Here is a 13,555-nt window from a genome sequence, read left to right as displayed (position 1 = left end):
TCATCAGCATTAAAGTTAAAAAAGAGGCAGGGAAAATGCAAAGAAGTTATTAAACCAGAAAAGAGTGTCAAATAGAATAAGGCAGCAGGACTTGTATTAGGCAGAAACTGGAATACTTTGGAATAATAATAATAAGCATATGTCTATTTTCAATACAGCTAACGGTTAAAAATATAGCAGTTTAGAAAATATTCAACACAACTTCAAGTTGTATTCCTTTGTTTTTCTTAGAAACGTTTTGTATACAATCCTGCAGTTTCAGAATTACATCAGTTACAAAAATGAAGATTGTTTTGTTCTCAAACTGTTAAAACATTTACAGGAATGTATAGTTCAACAATAAGTTAATTCAAGAAGTACTGAGGTCAGTATTGCATGACATTACAAAATAATATTTTGTCGTTTTGGATGCGTGGCTAAAACAGATTTAGACTATTGCCTGTATGATTGAATAATGTTATTTTGCGTGACCGGTGGAGGATCACGCCCTATGCACGCCTCATTGGGCACACGTGACCGCTCATGGGCGTGGCTTTACGTCCTCGCGTAAGATTCAGACTGGCCTTCGTCGAGCCACCGTCGACTTCTGTTTCATTGATTTATAGTGTGCGACCAGAGAAAAAGTTTTAAAAGTTTGCGTCCTACTAAAGTCTTACGTAATTTCGTTGTAGCAGTTTGCGGGTCAGCAAGCGTGAAGCGTTGCTATTCACATTTTAGTCCTTTTTCTTTGTGAGGGTGAGTTTTCGCGCGCATGCATGTGCTGCAGCACCGTCCGTCCATTGTAGTTAGCTGTTAAGAATGCTGTAACCTCGATTATTGCAATACTTATTTTTTTAAAAATCAATTTTTTGTTGTTTTAGTTTGCATAGGTGTCGGATGCATGAATCTGCGAAGCTGTACGATTTTTGGTTTTTTTGTGTGCGCATTTTCCGGCTAACTTAGCTAGGAAGCTAACTCCTGCTGTTTAAACCAGCGCGTGTTGTAACGTCTACTGCGCGAGCTACGATTTGTAAAATAGACCTAAACCCGGAGTGTAACGTTTTACAGATATAATAAACAAACAATAATCTAAAAACACAACGTTAGCGTGAACTGCGTTTGGGCCCCCGGCCTGTTCGTGCATGCGCAGTTAGCTCGTTAACATACTAGCATAAAGTAAAAGGTTGCACAAATCGAAGTCGTTAACGTGGTAACTTTTTCTCTTTCTAATGAAATAACGGATCATGTCTGTAAGTATTTTTTCAAAAGGTTTTAGTGACTGAAATTTAAATGGCTAAATCGGTTTCTGCTTTGTCGTTACGTTTTCCCTGCATGTTAGGTCGACATGGGCAAGAAGCAGGGAGCCAAATCAAAGAAGGAAGTTCAGGAGGTGGAGGAGTTTGTTGTGGAGAAGGTGATTGACCAGCGAGTGGTCAATGGTAAAGTTGAGTTTTTCCTCAAGTGGAAAGGTTTCTCAGAGTGAGTACTTTTTTATTTCTTGCCAGTAAATTGAACTGTCTGTTTGGGGTTTACATCATTTTAATTTGGAGCAATGAGAGTAACAATATCTTATTTTTTTCTTCAGTGCTGACAACACTTGGGAGCCTGAAGAGAATTTGGACTGCCCTGAACTGATTTCTGCGTTCCTGGAGTCTCAGAAAGGAGTGGTAGAGAAACCAGAAGCTGTAAAAAGAAAATCCTCCACTGATGAGCCAGAAACCGATGAGAGCAAGGCGAAGAGAAAGAAGGAAATGGTAAAGTTGTGTTATCGGTTTCAGGAATTTGATTTTAACATTGGTTAATGATGAGACTGACTCAAAAGTAAAATTGTCGCCCCAGTCTGACAAGCCAAGAGGGTTTGCAAGAAACCTTGAGCCAGAGAGGATCATTGGGGCGACTGATAGCAGCGGAGAGCTCATGTTTCTCATGAAGTGGTAAGGAAGTCATGTAGTTTTCTATATTTGATTAGATAGGCATCACATTGGCAATATAAAGCCGTAATGGAAAAAAATGACATTTCCTCACCATCATGTTCCTACCTTGTTATTTCTGAGCAGCACAAAGATTTTTTTCGGTTTAAATTGTTCAGATAATTATAGTTTGTGGGGTTCAAAACTACAATGGTTCACAGTGATTTTAGTTACATGGACAGAAATAACTAAAGTTAAAGTTCCGTTAATTGCAGCGAGTCTATGACTGATTTCGGTCTGATGGGGAGAAAAATGAGGGGGAAACATGCACTGTGGGTTGTAGCACGTTGTTCATGCGGCTCACAGCTGTAGCTTCTCACTGACAACCTTAGTGACACTCCCATCATTCAGTGGGGTTATTAGCAGAGAGCAGCGGAACTTGAATTTCAGAGCGGGATTGTTCCTATGAGTCTACTCGTTCCCGCAGGTTCCAACTTAATGCACCACATTTGCACTTGCTTTTGAGTCTCAACTCACTCGAGTGCTCATTTTCTGTGTGTCCACCGATCATAAGGAGAGTGACAGCTTTTAATAATTATTAAGGGAGTTTGCGTACGTGATGTTGATTTAATAAATCGTATCAATAAACGAGTTCTGCATGATTTTGCTCATCAACTTAAATATTTCCAAATAAAGTAATAGCTCAGCTGCGGCTCTAAATGCAAACACAGCAGTGTTTCATTCATGAATGAAAGTGTCTTTTTAAATGAATACAGTGATTCATGATTACACATTCATAAAGACGGTCACTTGTTCATTTCTAAATCAATCAGCTGTTCAAACTAATCAATTGAATTAATTCACTTGCTGCTACCCGCTGGTGGTTGAATTTGTTTAGCGCATAATTTCGATTAATATTTCTGTATTAAAAGTATGTTTAAAATCAATCTTCACATGAATGTGAATTTTAATTGCACTCATGCCACATCTGAGCCTCATTAAACATCTGGAAACCTGTAGTAAATTATGCCATTGCATAAGAGTCAAATGTCACCTTGTATTAAGATGGATTTTTGATTATTTATCAGGAGTTTTTTTTTTTAATTAGGAGGACAAGCACATCTAAAAAGAGAAAGCATAGAGCCAGATTTAACAGTATTAGATCTGTTCATGAGACAGCAGCCTAGTTAAACCTGACGCTGTCTTTCATTATACAGTGAAGACTATCAAGTGTTATTTTACAGTGGAATAGATTATAGTTAGACATGATTTAGAAGACAAATTACTTGTCTTTTTATCTATTAATACTGTGGAATGGGATTTGGCAGAGAAACAAAATCAGTCAAAAGTTGTTTTTTTGTTTTTGTTAAACTGCTTCATTTCCCTTTGACTTTTTCCATTGTTTGGTCCACATATGCAATGGAAGTCAGTTTGAATGGAAACTTCAACGTTCTTCAAAATATTGCCTTTTATCTTCAGCAGTCAGTCACACAGGTTAGAAACAGCATGAGGGTGAGTAAATGAGAATCATTTTTGGGGTGAACTGTCCCTTCACAAAAGGCCTGTAGGGGGCAGCATGTCCACATGCAAAGCATTTCTGATTTAAAGACAAAAGAAAATGGCTTGTAAATTCAAGGTTGCACTTCCTACACTAATTGTCATGTTACAGAGTGTGTCTGGTTTGTGTTCACAGGAAGGACTCTGATGAGGCGGACCTGGTACCTGCGAAAGAGGCCAACACTCGTTGCCCACAGATAGTCATTGCCTTTTATGAGGAAAGACTAACTTGGCATTCCTGTCCTGAGGATGAGCAACAGTAGCACCCCACGTCTGAATTGTGCTTCAGTGTCCTCCACCTGTACAGTGTTAGCGGAAGTGTTCATAGCCTGACGGTGGAGGTGTTCCTTTTTTTTTTTTTTATAAATGTATTGAGATTTGGCTGGAAGCTATATGCATGACTGTAGTGAACCAATGAAAGTATGTACAAATGAGGTGAGTGTGTTTTTAAAAGTTACTCTGTAGGGCGCTTTGTTAATTTGACTAGGCGTCACAGCAGTGCTGTTCATCATTAATGCACTGGTTTGTGTGGGTTTTTTTTTTTTGCTGTTGTTTTTGTTTCTTTTTTGTTTTTCTCCCACTCATCATTCAGAAAGATCAAAACATTCTGTTCATAGTTTCTTCTGGTGGACAATACTGTCATTACCCTAGTTGTTTTGTTTTTTTTCCCCTTTATTATTGTTTACCTCAATGTTGAAATTGTCTGTTTATGTAAATGCCTGTGTAAATATTTCTTATTTTTTAGTTCAATAAAGGTTTATATGCCTGCTTTTAATCTGCTTGCATGTTTCTTAAATACCCAATGCAGATGTGTCTGCTGCTTGTGGCTCAAATTTGTACTGTCTGCATCAAAAACAGGGTTATTTAAATGCTTTCAAATTGCACTTTCTCCGGGCTGCTGGCAGGCAATGGGCTTTCATGTGAGGACTATAGTGAGCCATTTTCCGACAGATGCAAAACTGCTTTAATGGAATGGCTTCTGTTATTTGAGAGACTTTGTGCACTTGACTCACAAATGAAAATTTACCCACCCCGTCCAGACAAGATGTAGATGAGTTTGTCCGTCAGTACAGGTTTGGAGAAATGTAGCATTACATGACTTGCTCACAAATGCATGTGAATGGGTGCCAGCAGAATACTTCTAAGCGGCTGATAAAAAAACATGACAGTAATCCAAAACCCCGCCAGGCTACCAGTTAATGTCTTTTCGAAAGTAAAAGTTGCATGTTTGTAAGACACAAAATTAAATGTTTTGTAATTAACATGTGATCTAAGGATTGTGATGGGAGAGGATGGAGCATTTACATTGGAAGAAACATGGATTATTGACCGATATTTTGGACAGGAGCAATGACTTTCATATAAACCACATTGCAATGATGAATGCGTTTATTAAAAAATGCTACTTTTTTCTAGACTTCCTTGTGGGTTATTGTGATGTGTTTGTCAGCTGTTAGGACTCTTATTCTGATGGCACCCATTCATTGCAGAGGATCCATTGGTGAGCAAGTGATGTGAAGCTAAATCTCCAAATAATCTGCAGCAATGAAGAAATAGCCTGAGGGTAAGTAGGTAATCCATAAAACTTCCCTTTTTGCATTTGATAATACACGTATCGCCATGTTTGTTGTAAATTGGAAAACCTCTAACGTTGCCGTTCACTAAACAAGTTTTCTCTCTTATTTTTAACTGCCTTAAAAATACAAAACGAAAGTAGCACGGTTCTCTTCTGCGTGTAGGTCAAACCTGTTTTACAGTAATTTTTAACCGAAGCTTCGTACCAGCTGGAGATTAAAAATGAGGAAGAATGTTTTCCCATAGTTAATACAGTGCCTTTGCTTCCACTCTGGCTTCTTTTGTGGGTAGTCTCTCACATGCTTGGCTTGTTTACCATCTTTATAGCCTTTTGCAGGAAGCGTTCGTTTGAGTGTGCACAGTAATGTTAAAGTTTGTATCAGTGTATCACTTTCTTTTTCAATAGGCTCCAAAAGAACTTTTTATAACAATGTGTCTTATTCTGTATTCCATGCTCAAAAATGGTTTTCATCCAGTCTTTAGAGAATTAAGGAAGCAGATAAAAGAATAGCCCACATTTTGTAATCAAAGTGACAAATTACATTTAAATGTTTAATTGCACAATTTAGTTGAGTCATAAATTTTCCAGAGCCAGAAATAATTTAAATTTTTTTTTTTTTTTAGGTGTGACTTTCTAATGTTTCTGAGAGTCAGTCACACATCTCGGAAATTGTTGTCCCAGACTTTACCTGCAATCATATATATATAGTGCGTATCTAAAATACACACAGACAGTTAACATGGAAAAATGTGACCAATAATATCGTTACATTTCCTGACCTCTCCGTTGCCTCCACCACCAGGGTTAGAGTTCATGAGTTTATGTTCTGTACACTTTTATCAGACAAGGGCTGCAGATGGCTTCGGTTTCTCTTTGTAAAATGAGAATTCAGATAGTGTCTCAGAAGAACAGTTGCACATCATGGAAATCCCACTAAAAACCCTCGACGTGCGTGATCTGGTTTGCGGTAGTCATTAAAGAGGAGGGGAAAACAGTCATGTACCGTCTGACTACTATTCAGTGACGATATCTTGAAACAAACAAATGCGAAAGAGCAACTTGACGTCTATAACCGCGTCGTCAGATCACGACCATTTGCTTGGCTGGTTGCTGGTCTCATGACAAAGATTAGCGGCGTAGTGATGGACTTTGAGTTCTAGAGCTTTTTTCTCTCAAGAACCTGTTTTTGTAATGTCATCCTGAAATAAGCAGGTCAGATGACCAACTGAAAACTCTTTACAGCGATGATAAAAGAAATAACTGCACATGCACTTGCTAATGTGTGTGCATTTGTACCGGCTACTTAAAGGGTAATATATTATATAAGAGATAGTACCTAATGTCAACATTCAACCTGCACGTGTCTTTACAAGTACTGATTTGTGAATTAGGAAATCAAGTTGTGATAGAGGTAACACGGGGGACTGTAATATGACGCAAGGTATGTATTGATAGGTAAAAGTCCAGTTTCCCACTATACTGGACCTTTAAGTAAATTATCAATGTGAAAGAATTTAATCGGATATGGTTTTGGAAACTTGTTCAATCAACAGTCATCAAGCTATTTTTAACACCCTTGCAGAGTCAATAATGCTTCCTTAATAAAATATTACCATAGGCAATATTCAGTACTCACGCACAATCCACCAAGGGGCCACCCATACGTCAGTAAATAACTGTTGAGTAAACAGGGTCTGCTGAGTGAATGCTGTGCATGTTTGTTTCAGACTCACCATATGCATGTTAGCTGTTTCTCTTTTAACGGTGGATTTCACAGAGAGGGTGATTTGTGAAATTAAAGAAACTGACCAGAATCAAAATGCTTAATAGACACAACCTAATGGCAAGTTTACCTCACATTCGCAATTCCAGCAAAATAAAACCAATTTAGATGAAAGTGCAAGTTTAAAACCTAATCTTTCATGTATGGCTGAAGAGCAGCTGAATGTTTCATGTGACAGACCGAGTCAACCAACGGACGGCAGAAACAGAGCAGCAGAGCTGTCAACGCTTACCAGAGGAGAGCAACACCCAGAACCAGACAAGCACATCTTGTTTTAAATGCATCAGTGATACCGGCTGAAAATATTAGGTCTTTTGGCAGCATGTCCTCTCCCCATAGCTGTCGCAGAGCACAAGTTGTGAAATTCTGGAAAAATGTAAAAATGAAACTAAAACAATAGAAACGGATTATTTATCCTTACAAGATTTTCTCGCTTTTATGCCATCTTAATACAGACACAAACACACATATACAATATATGTATTTTATATTAACACTCGGGTCAGTTGTGGATTTACTGCCAGGTGAAAAGACTAACTATCCGGTCAGATTGAAAAGCTTGGAGACACGGGGTCAAGATAAACACAGTCACTTTAATGCAGTGATCCCTCAGAAGGATATCACATGGCCAGGGGGACACGAAGCTTTTGGTTTTATGGCTATAGGGTTAAATCTTAACCATTATGATTTCTCAATGACCCATTTTTATAACTTAATCTTAGTGTATTAGAAAGAAAATGTTTATTATTGTAAATATTTATATAGCTGTCTATACAGTTATTATTATTTTATTTATTTTATTTGGATTTTTGTTTATTTATTGCAAAATACAGATTAACAAATGATTCGATGAATCATGAATCAACAGCTTATTTAGGTTGCTAAAATGGTATCTATAGGCTATATCAGGCTTCAGCCAAACCCAAATGTTTAGGAGGAAGGAGTCACAGAGAGTGGTTTCTATCTGACTTGTTGACTACCAGAAAAAAAACAAAAAAACAAAAAACAGCCTATATTTCTTTTTTTTTAAATTCCAAATCTATAACGTAGGCTACATATCGTTTATTATAATATAACAGTAGGTTGTTATCATTATAGCATTTTATTTGCTTTAATGATATAGCGCCTCTTGTTGTTATACATGACAAACAAATAAACGCAGAAGTGCTGGAACGCAGTTTTTCCCGAGTTGAGAGCAGCGCATGCGCACACCGAATTCAGAAAAACTTTCATATCCCTCACGCGTACTTGTTTGCCGCTTTCAATCACATCAGTCCCAGGAGCACCTGGACTGGACCGAGGCGGCAGAAAAACACGACACGACACGACACGACAGAAAAAGGTGAGAACAAAACTGCCGTAGCATATCAGACATATTTATTACGCGAGAACATTTATAATGCTTATAAAAAACCCAGCACCAAACAGTACAGTGAGAAGTTTTGTGTCAATGATACAGCTGCCGGTCGTTTGAGTGAAAACTATTAATCATACGTTTTTAATAGTTTTTTTGATCTTTGGACCGTCATTGAACGGTTTCAGCTTTGGTCGCAGCAGCCTTCAAATTAGTTAAACTAGTTATTTTAGAGGTATGTATTAAAACGCACCTGTTAAATGAACGAAACTTTTGATTTCATGTTCAGGGCAAAATAAAAGTTTATCATGCCATTGGCTTTCATTCAAAAATAGAAATAAACAAAAAAAGCTCAGAATTTCAAAAATAAAGAAATAAATAAAACATTACTAAAACCAGGTCAAAGTGGGCTAGCCCTGATCCTGTATGTTGAGAGTATCTTGTTGTCTGCTGGCCAATTAGCCTGGGATTCCCAGTCTACTAAGTAATTGAGTTATCATCAAAGTGAATTAGTTAGCTTATGAAAGAAAGTCACTGATGGCATGCTGTGGTTGGGATTTTCATTGTTGGATTCAAGAGAAAGGCAAAATGATCTGCTTCATGGTTTTATTAGAAAAGACTCTCTCTTACTTAGCATGTCATTGCAAAACATAAACAGGAAAAAAGTCCGATTTCATTGAAGGAGCCTAAATTATATCAAGGTTTGCTGTAGCATGAAATTGATTTATTGTTTTTGATGTCTGACATTACCCATTCATCACTGCAACTTGCTTCCCTGCTCAATAGTCATGAAAAGTCATCATTGTTTTTTAACCACTTACACAGTGTGATAGCACATTGATCAAAATGATCATTGTCTTGTTAAGATCTTTAGTAACAGTTTAAACTGCAGTTTTGTTTTTTTAGATTTTTTAGTCTTGCAATAGATCTGAAACTATCCAACATAGTACAAAAATTTCTCAGTTGTTGTTTTTCATGGTAAAATGCAAAATGGTCTGCTAAATGTAAATGTAAAAATGTAAAATTTACTTATAGCCTATTCGGTTCCTTTTAAAATGCTTCAATGTTGACATGATATATGCATATATGCCGCTATGAAAATAAAAAATCAAACTCCTAAGGACTCTTTCTTTTTTTTTTTGAAGGTCAAATCTCTGAAATGGAAAACACAAACCTTGTGAATAAGGTCAGTGTCTTGTTGTTTTAACCTTTTACATTTTTTCTGTTCATCTGTAGTTTTGCTTTTTGTTACTCAGCGGTCCTTATCTGGATAGTAAACTGATTTTTCATATAAAACTTTGACTCTGTGTGCAAACAGTAAAATGTTTTTTTAAGTGCTTGTTCACCAGTAGAGAGAAAAGACAATCGTCTTGGGTGAACACAAGTTTTTAATCACTTTTAGTAACTTTGCATCATGTCAGTTGCCTGGAATTTTTTTAAACTAGGAACATAATTCCACCAGCAGCCATTAATGTTAATGTTTGTCAAATCTCTTTTCATGCAATACTATAAAGGCTGGCTTGCATTAAAATGACCTCTGTCGTGTGATATGTTTCTTCAGAAACATTTAAGATGACCTTTCTCAGATTAGGTGCAAATGACATGATTTGTATATGTTCGGTATTTTTAGGGAAGTGTTTTCTTTGACCTCAGATGGGTTTGTTGGCTGTGATGCAACAAAGTGTGCTGATTTGAGAAATTCCATTTGCACATTGCAAACTGCTGCCAAATACCCTCCAAAACTCCAGTTAGAGTGAAATGTCTTTAAAGTGTAACGCATCATGAGAGAAAGCGCAAGCGTGCTTTCTGCTGAGTCACTTCCTTGTTCAGTTGGAAACGCACAACTGCTCGTAAACGCACATTTTCTCTAACTGCAGGAGTTTGTAAGCGTATGGGTACGAGATCCTCAGGTACACAAGGAGGATTTCTGGCACGCATACATCACCTATGAGATCTGCCTTCATGTGAGTGTTTTTCCCTGCACTTACAATGAATTGTTTGGCTTTCTGCCTATATCATTTTTTTCCCAGCATTACATGTGGTTCACTGCCTTTTCTTGATTTATAGACCAATAGCATGTGTTTCCGGAAGAAGACCTCTTGTGTGAGAAGGAGGTATAGCGAGTTTGTTTGGCTGCGTCAAAAACTACAGAACAATGCTCTGCTTATGTGAGTAAATTTGAGGATATCACACTCTGGGCAGTGTTATATTTTCATTTACAGTAAAAAAACAAAGCTGGATTGTTCTTGGTGGAAGTATCATTTCTCTTTCTTTTGCTATTTCTGTAGAGAGTTACCTAAACTACCTCCCGGGAATCCTTTCTTCAATCTCAATAGTGATTTCCAGATCACTCAAAGGATGCAGGGGCTGCAGCAGTTTCTTGAGGCGTGAGTTTCTTCAGTGACATTTGTTTTACAGACAAGGCTTCAGCCTATTCCCAGACTAAAATGCATGTCTGAGCTGTTTCGACCAGAAGAAACATGTTTTAAAATAAGTCAGGGCCATTGTTTTGTTCAAAGATGCACATCAGGAATGTTTTTTTTATAGGCATGTTTATAAAAGATACTTAAATGCACTAATTTAATCTTGATGACCTATATTGGTCAGTTCATACTGATCCCAGATTTAGTGGAAATAAATGCAGTATTTTTGCCATCTAGTGGCTGCTGGGATGAAAAATTACTTTTAAGATTTTTTTTTTTTTTACTCTTACCACACACATTTATTTCACATATTTTCACAATATTTAATGTAATGTAATAAAAAAGCAGTTTTAAAATGTACATTTATATATTTGATATAGTATAAGAATTTCCCAAGATGGTTTAAATATAAGTGTTTGTTTTTTTTTTTTTGTCTAGCATATTTTTAACGGAATATAGCATAATAATTTAATTGGATTCTAATTTAAATAGCTTCGTCACCAGTTTCAAAAAACGATTACGCTCCATGTTTTTAATTTAATGTGTTTATAGAGTTATACAGACACCATTACTGCTGTCAGACAGTCGACTGCACCTGTTCTTGCAATCGCAGCTGAGCCTTGCAAAAATGGACGCGTGTGCGCAGGGACAGACACATTACACGGTCGCTCAGGCAATACAGCGATGTGTCGGGTGTACCCGTTTCCCTGTGGAGGAACAGCATCAAGAAGAAGACAGCAAAACATGCTGTGACTCAGACTGTGAAAGGTGCGCGCCTTATAATAACCTCCCCCAGCGTTACTTAGATTATGTAAATTGCTTAAACTAGATATATTTGGCATCATTCGATGTTCTAAGCGTCCACAATAATTTTGTGGCAAAACGTTATATATACATAAATGGTGAGATGTTTTTGCCGTTCATGGATAAAAGCATTGTTGTAGGTTCAGATTATATACAAACAGGACGTTTAATATATAAAAAAAATTGCAATATGAATATTTGTGTGGTATTTTTGTTTTTTGCAGTACAACGTCCTCTGGCTTGGGCAATAGTTTAGGACGTGCCACACCTGTTGAGGAAGACTCTTCCTATAATGAAAGCTTTTCCCATGAATTTCATGTCACGAACCCTGAGGCCGAACTCTGTAGCAGCCTGTCTTCATCGCCTAGCAACCAGTAACATGTGCACTCTTATATGAACTCAGTAGATGTATACAAACACATCCACGCATACTCTGACAAAGAGAGCTGCTGCCCAGTTGCTGCTTCGAGCCTCCAGAGTTATATTTGGATGGACATTGAAACAAAAAAGTTCTTGATTACTGTTTTATTACATGTTGTGTTTGTGTTGTTTTGATGTCTTTTAAAAAAATACAGAGATATCTTTATTTAATTTTTGCGGTGGTTATGTAAAATAATCCTTTACTAAAAGGCTGACCTGCAAAGGACAAATGCCTAGTGAATAATAAGCATTTTTCTTGATACTGTCATCGTGTGCCTGACAAAGTAGCTTTTTAAAATGCTTTAAATGTACCGATGTGGTTTTGTTTAACTTTTTTTTTTTTTATATATATATACAAAGTAAGCTGACAGTTCATTACTTTAAATGTTTCTTAAAAATTCTTATCACATTAACATTTCTAAATGTTACTATGATAAGGGGACTGTAAATTTGTGAAGATATATATTTTTAGGTACATTTTTATTGTGATTCCGTGTATATTTAGCGTTAAATTAATAAAACCAATTTTTAATACTAGTTGTGAATTTGTTGTTGAAATGTAAATGATGGAGATAGTTCTGTTACCTAAAGATGATAATACATTATCTAAATAAGGGCGTAAATGCTAAATAATTTCGCAGATGCAGAAAGAGAATAGTTTCTGCTCATTGAAGCCAATATCCATTCAATTCATAAGAGTAACTATATATACCAGAAAGTTCGATCAGTTTAGATTAAAATTATTACTAATATGAGGGGGAAAAAATAAGGTAAATAAGAGAAAGATGGCTATAGCCACATTTACATTTCCTTTGCATGGACCACTTGTTTAAAAGATTAAGAGTAGTTTGCTCTTAACCCGGTCACACATGCTAAACGGTTGTCTTTTTTCATCTCTCTTTCATTCTGCACTCACACTGCAGCATTTTTCAGTATCTAATTGTAGTTTAAGAGAGATTAACTTCTCAATAAATGAGGGATGAAGTTTTTGACATAAATGTTTGGTTGTAACCGCTGGACTGATTGGGGGTTTGTTCGATCTGCGTAGGTGTAAATTCATCAGCGTCTAGCAGCAGCCGATAAACACTTTCAGTATTGTCATCCAGATCACCAGACTCACAAAACCTCACCAATCTCTGCCACTGCCAATCACCATCACTGTGGTACCAACTAAACCCACTTTCCTTTATATGTATGTGTATATATATATATTAGTGCTATCAAATTATTAATTGCGGAAAATCCAAAATAAAAGATTTTGTTGACATAATGTGTTTGTACATATAAGTACACACATATGCATGCATATATAAAAAAAAAAACATTACATTTGTATATTAATAGAATATATATAAATATACAGATTTAAATGTAAATATTTTCAGAATATATACTGTATGAGTGTGTATTTGAATATACCTAATAAACATACACAGCATTTTGGATTAAATTAATCGTCATTAATCATTTGACAGCACTAATATATATATATATATATATATATATATATATATATATATATATATATATATATATATATATATATATATATATATAAATAGTTTCATATTACATGCTTTTTTTGCATTTTTTTAGATGGCCTAATAAAATACTATTGTATTTTACTATAGCATTTTGATAATATTGTGCAGTGACGTATGAATACACACACACATACAAAATAATAATGTATTCACAATCATAAATCAATGCAAAAATCAAGCATGTTTGATCAAACTGTTTCAATTA

General features: G+C 36.1%; 2 protein-coding genes across 3 annotated transcripts; both read left to right on the top strand.

Annotated features, from left to right (window-relative positions):
• Positions 1–529: 529 nt before the first annotated feature.
• cbx3a (chromobox homolog 3a (HP1 gamma homolog, Drosophila)) lies at positions 530–4,221 on the top strand. Of its 2 annotated transcripts, none has more exons than XM_043217415.1 (5): positions 530–735; positions 1,319–1,458; positions 1,565–1,733; positions 1,819–1,913; positions 3,583–4,221. In XM_043217415.1, the coding sequence occupies exons 2-5, from the start codon at positions 1,325–1,327 to the stop codon at positions 3,707–3,709; spliced, it is 525 nt and encodes a 174-aa protein (XP_043073350.1). In that variant the 5' UTR covers positions 530–735; positions 1,319–1,324; the 3' UTR covers positions 3,710–4,221. The 2 variants fall into 2 exon arrangements, with proteins under 2 accessions (XP_043073350.1, XP_043073349.1); XM_043217414.1 differs by having other exon boundaries at positions 530–1,229.
• A 3,774-nt stretch (positions 4,222–7,995) lies between these two features.
• On the top strand, positions 7,996–13,000 carry snx10a (sorting nexin 10a). Its single transcript, XM_043217413.1, has 7 exons — positions 7,996–8,147; positions 9,305–9,345; positions 10,037–10,123; positions 10,227–10,327; positions 10,448–10,546; positions 11,135–11,350; positions 11,611–13,000. The coding sequence occupies exons 2-7, from the start codon at positions 9,319–9,321 to the stop codon at positions 11,762–11,764; spliced, it is 684 nt and encodes a 227-aa protein (XP_043073348.1). The 5' UTR covers positions 7,996–8,147; positions 9,305–9,318; the 3' UTR covers positions 11,765–13,000.
• The last annotated feature ends 555 nt before the right edge of the window (positions 13,001–13,555 follow it).

This window comes from Puntigrus tetrazona, chromosome 19 (genome assembly GCF_018831695.1).
Source record: "Puntigrus tetrazona isolate hp1 chromosome 19, ASM1883169v1, whole genome shotgun sequence".
Lineage (NCBI taxonomy): Eukaryota > Metazoa > Chordata > Actinopteri > Cypriniformes > Cyprinidae > Puntigrus > Puntigrus tetrazona.
Note: the sequence above shows the minus strand (reverse complement) of the source record. Positions and strands in the feature narration are given on the sequence as shown.

Coding starts and splice junctions, on each gene's coding strand:
- snx10a (XM_043217413.1), top strand. CDS start 9,319: ATGGAAAACACAAACCTTGTGAATAAG. Junction 9,346..10,036: donor ACACAAACCTTGTGAATAAG/GTCAGTGTCTTG, acceptor CTCTAACTGCAG/GAGTTTGTAAGCGTATGGGT. Junction 11,351..11,610: donor TGTGACTCAGACTGTGAAAG/GTGCGCGCCTTA, acceptor TGTTTTTTGCAG/TACAACGTCCTCTGGCTTGG.
- cbx3a (XM_043217414.1), top strand. Junction 1,459..1,564: donor AAGTGGAAAGGTTTCTCAGA/GTGAGTACTTTT, acceptor TTTTTTCTTCAG/TGCTGACAACACTTGGGAGC. Junction 1,914..3,582: donor CTCATGTTTCTCATGAAGTG/GTAAGGAAGTCA, acceptor TTGTGTTCACAG/GAAGGACTCTGATGAGGCGG.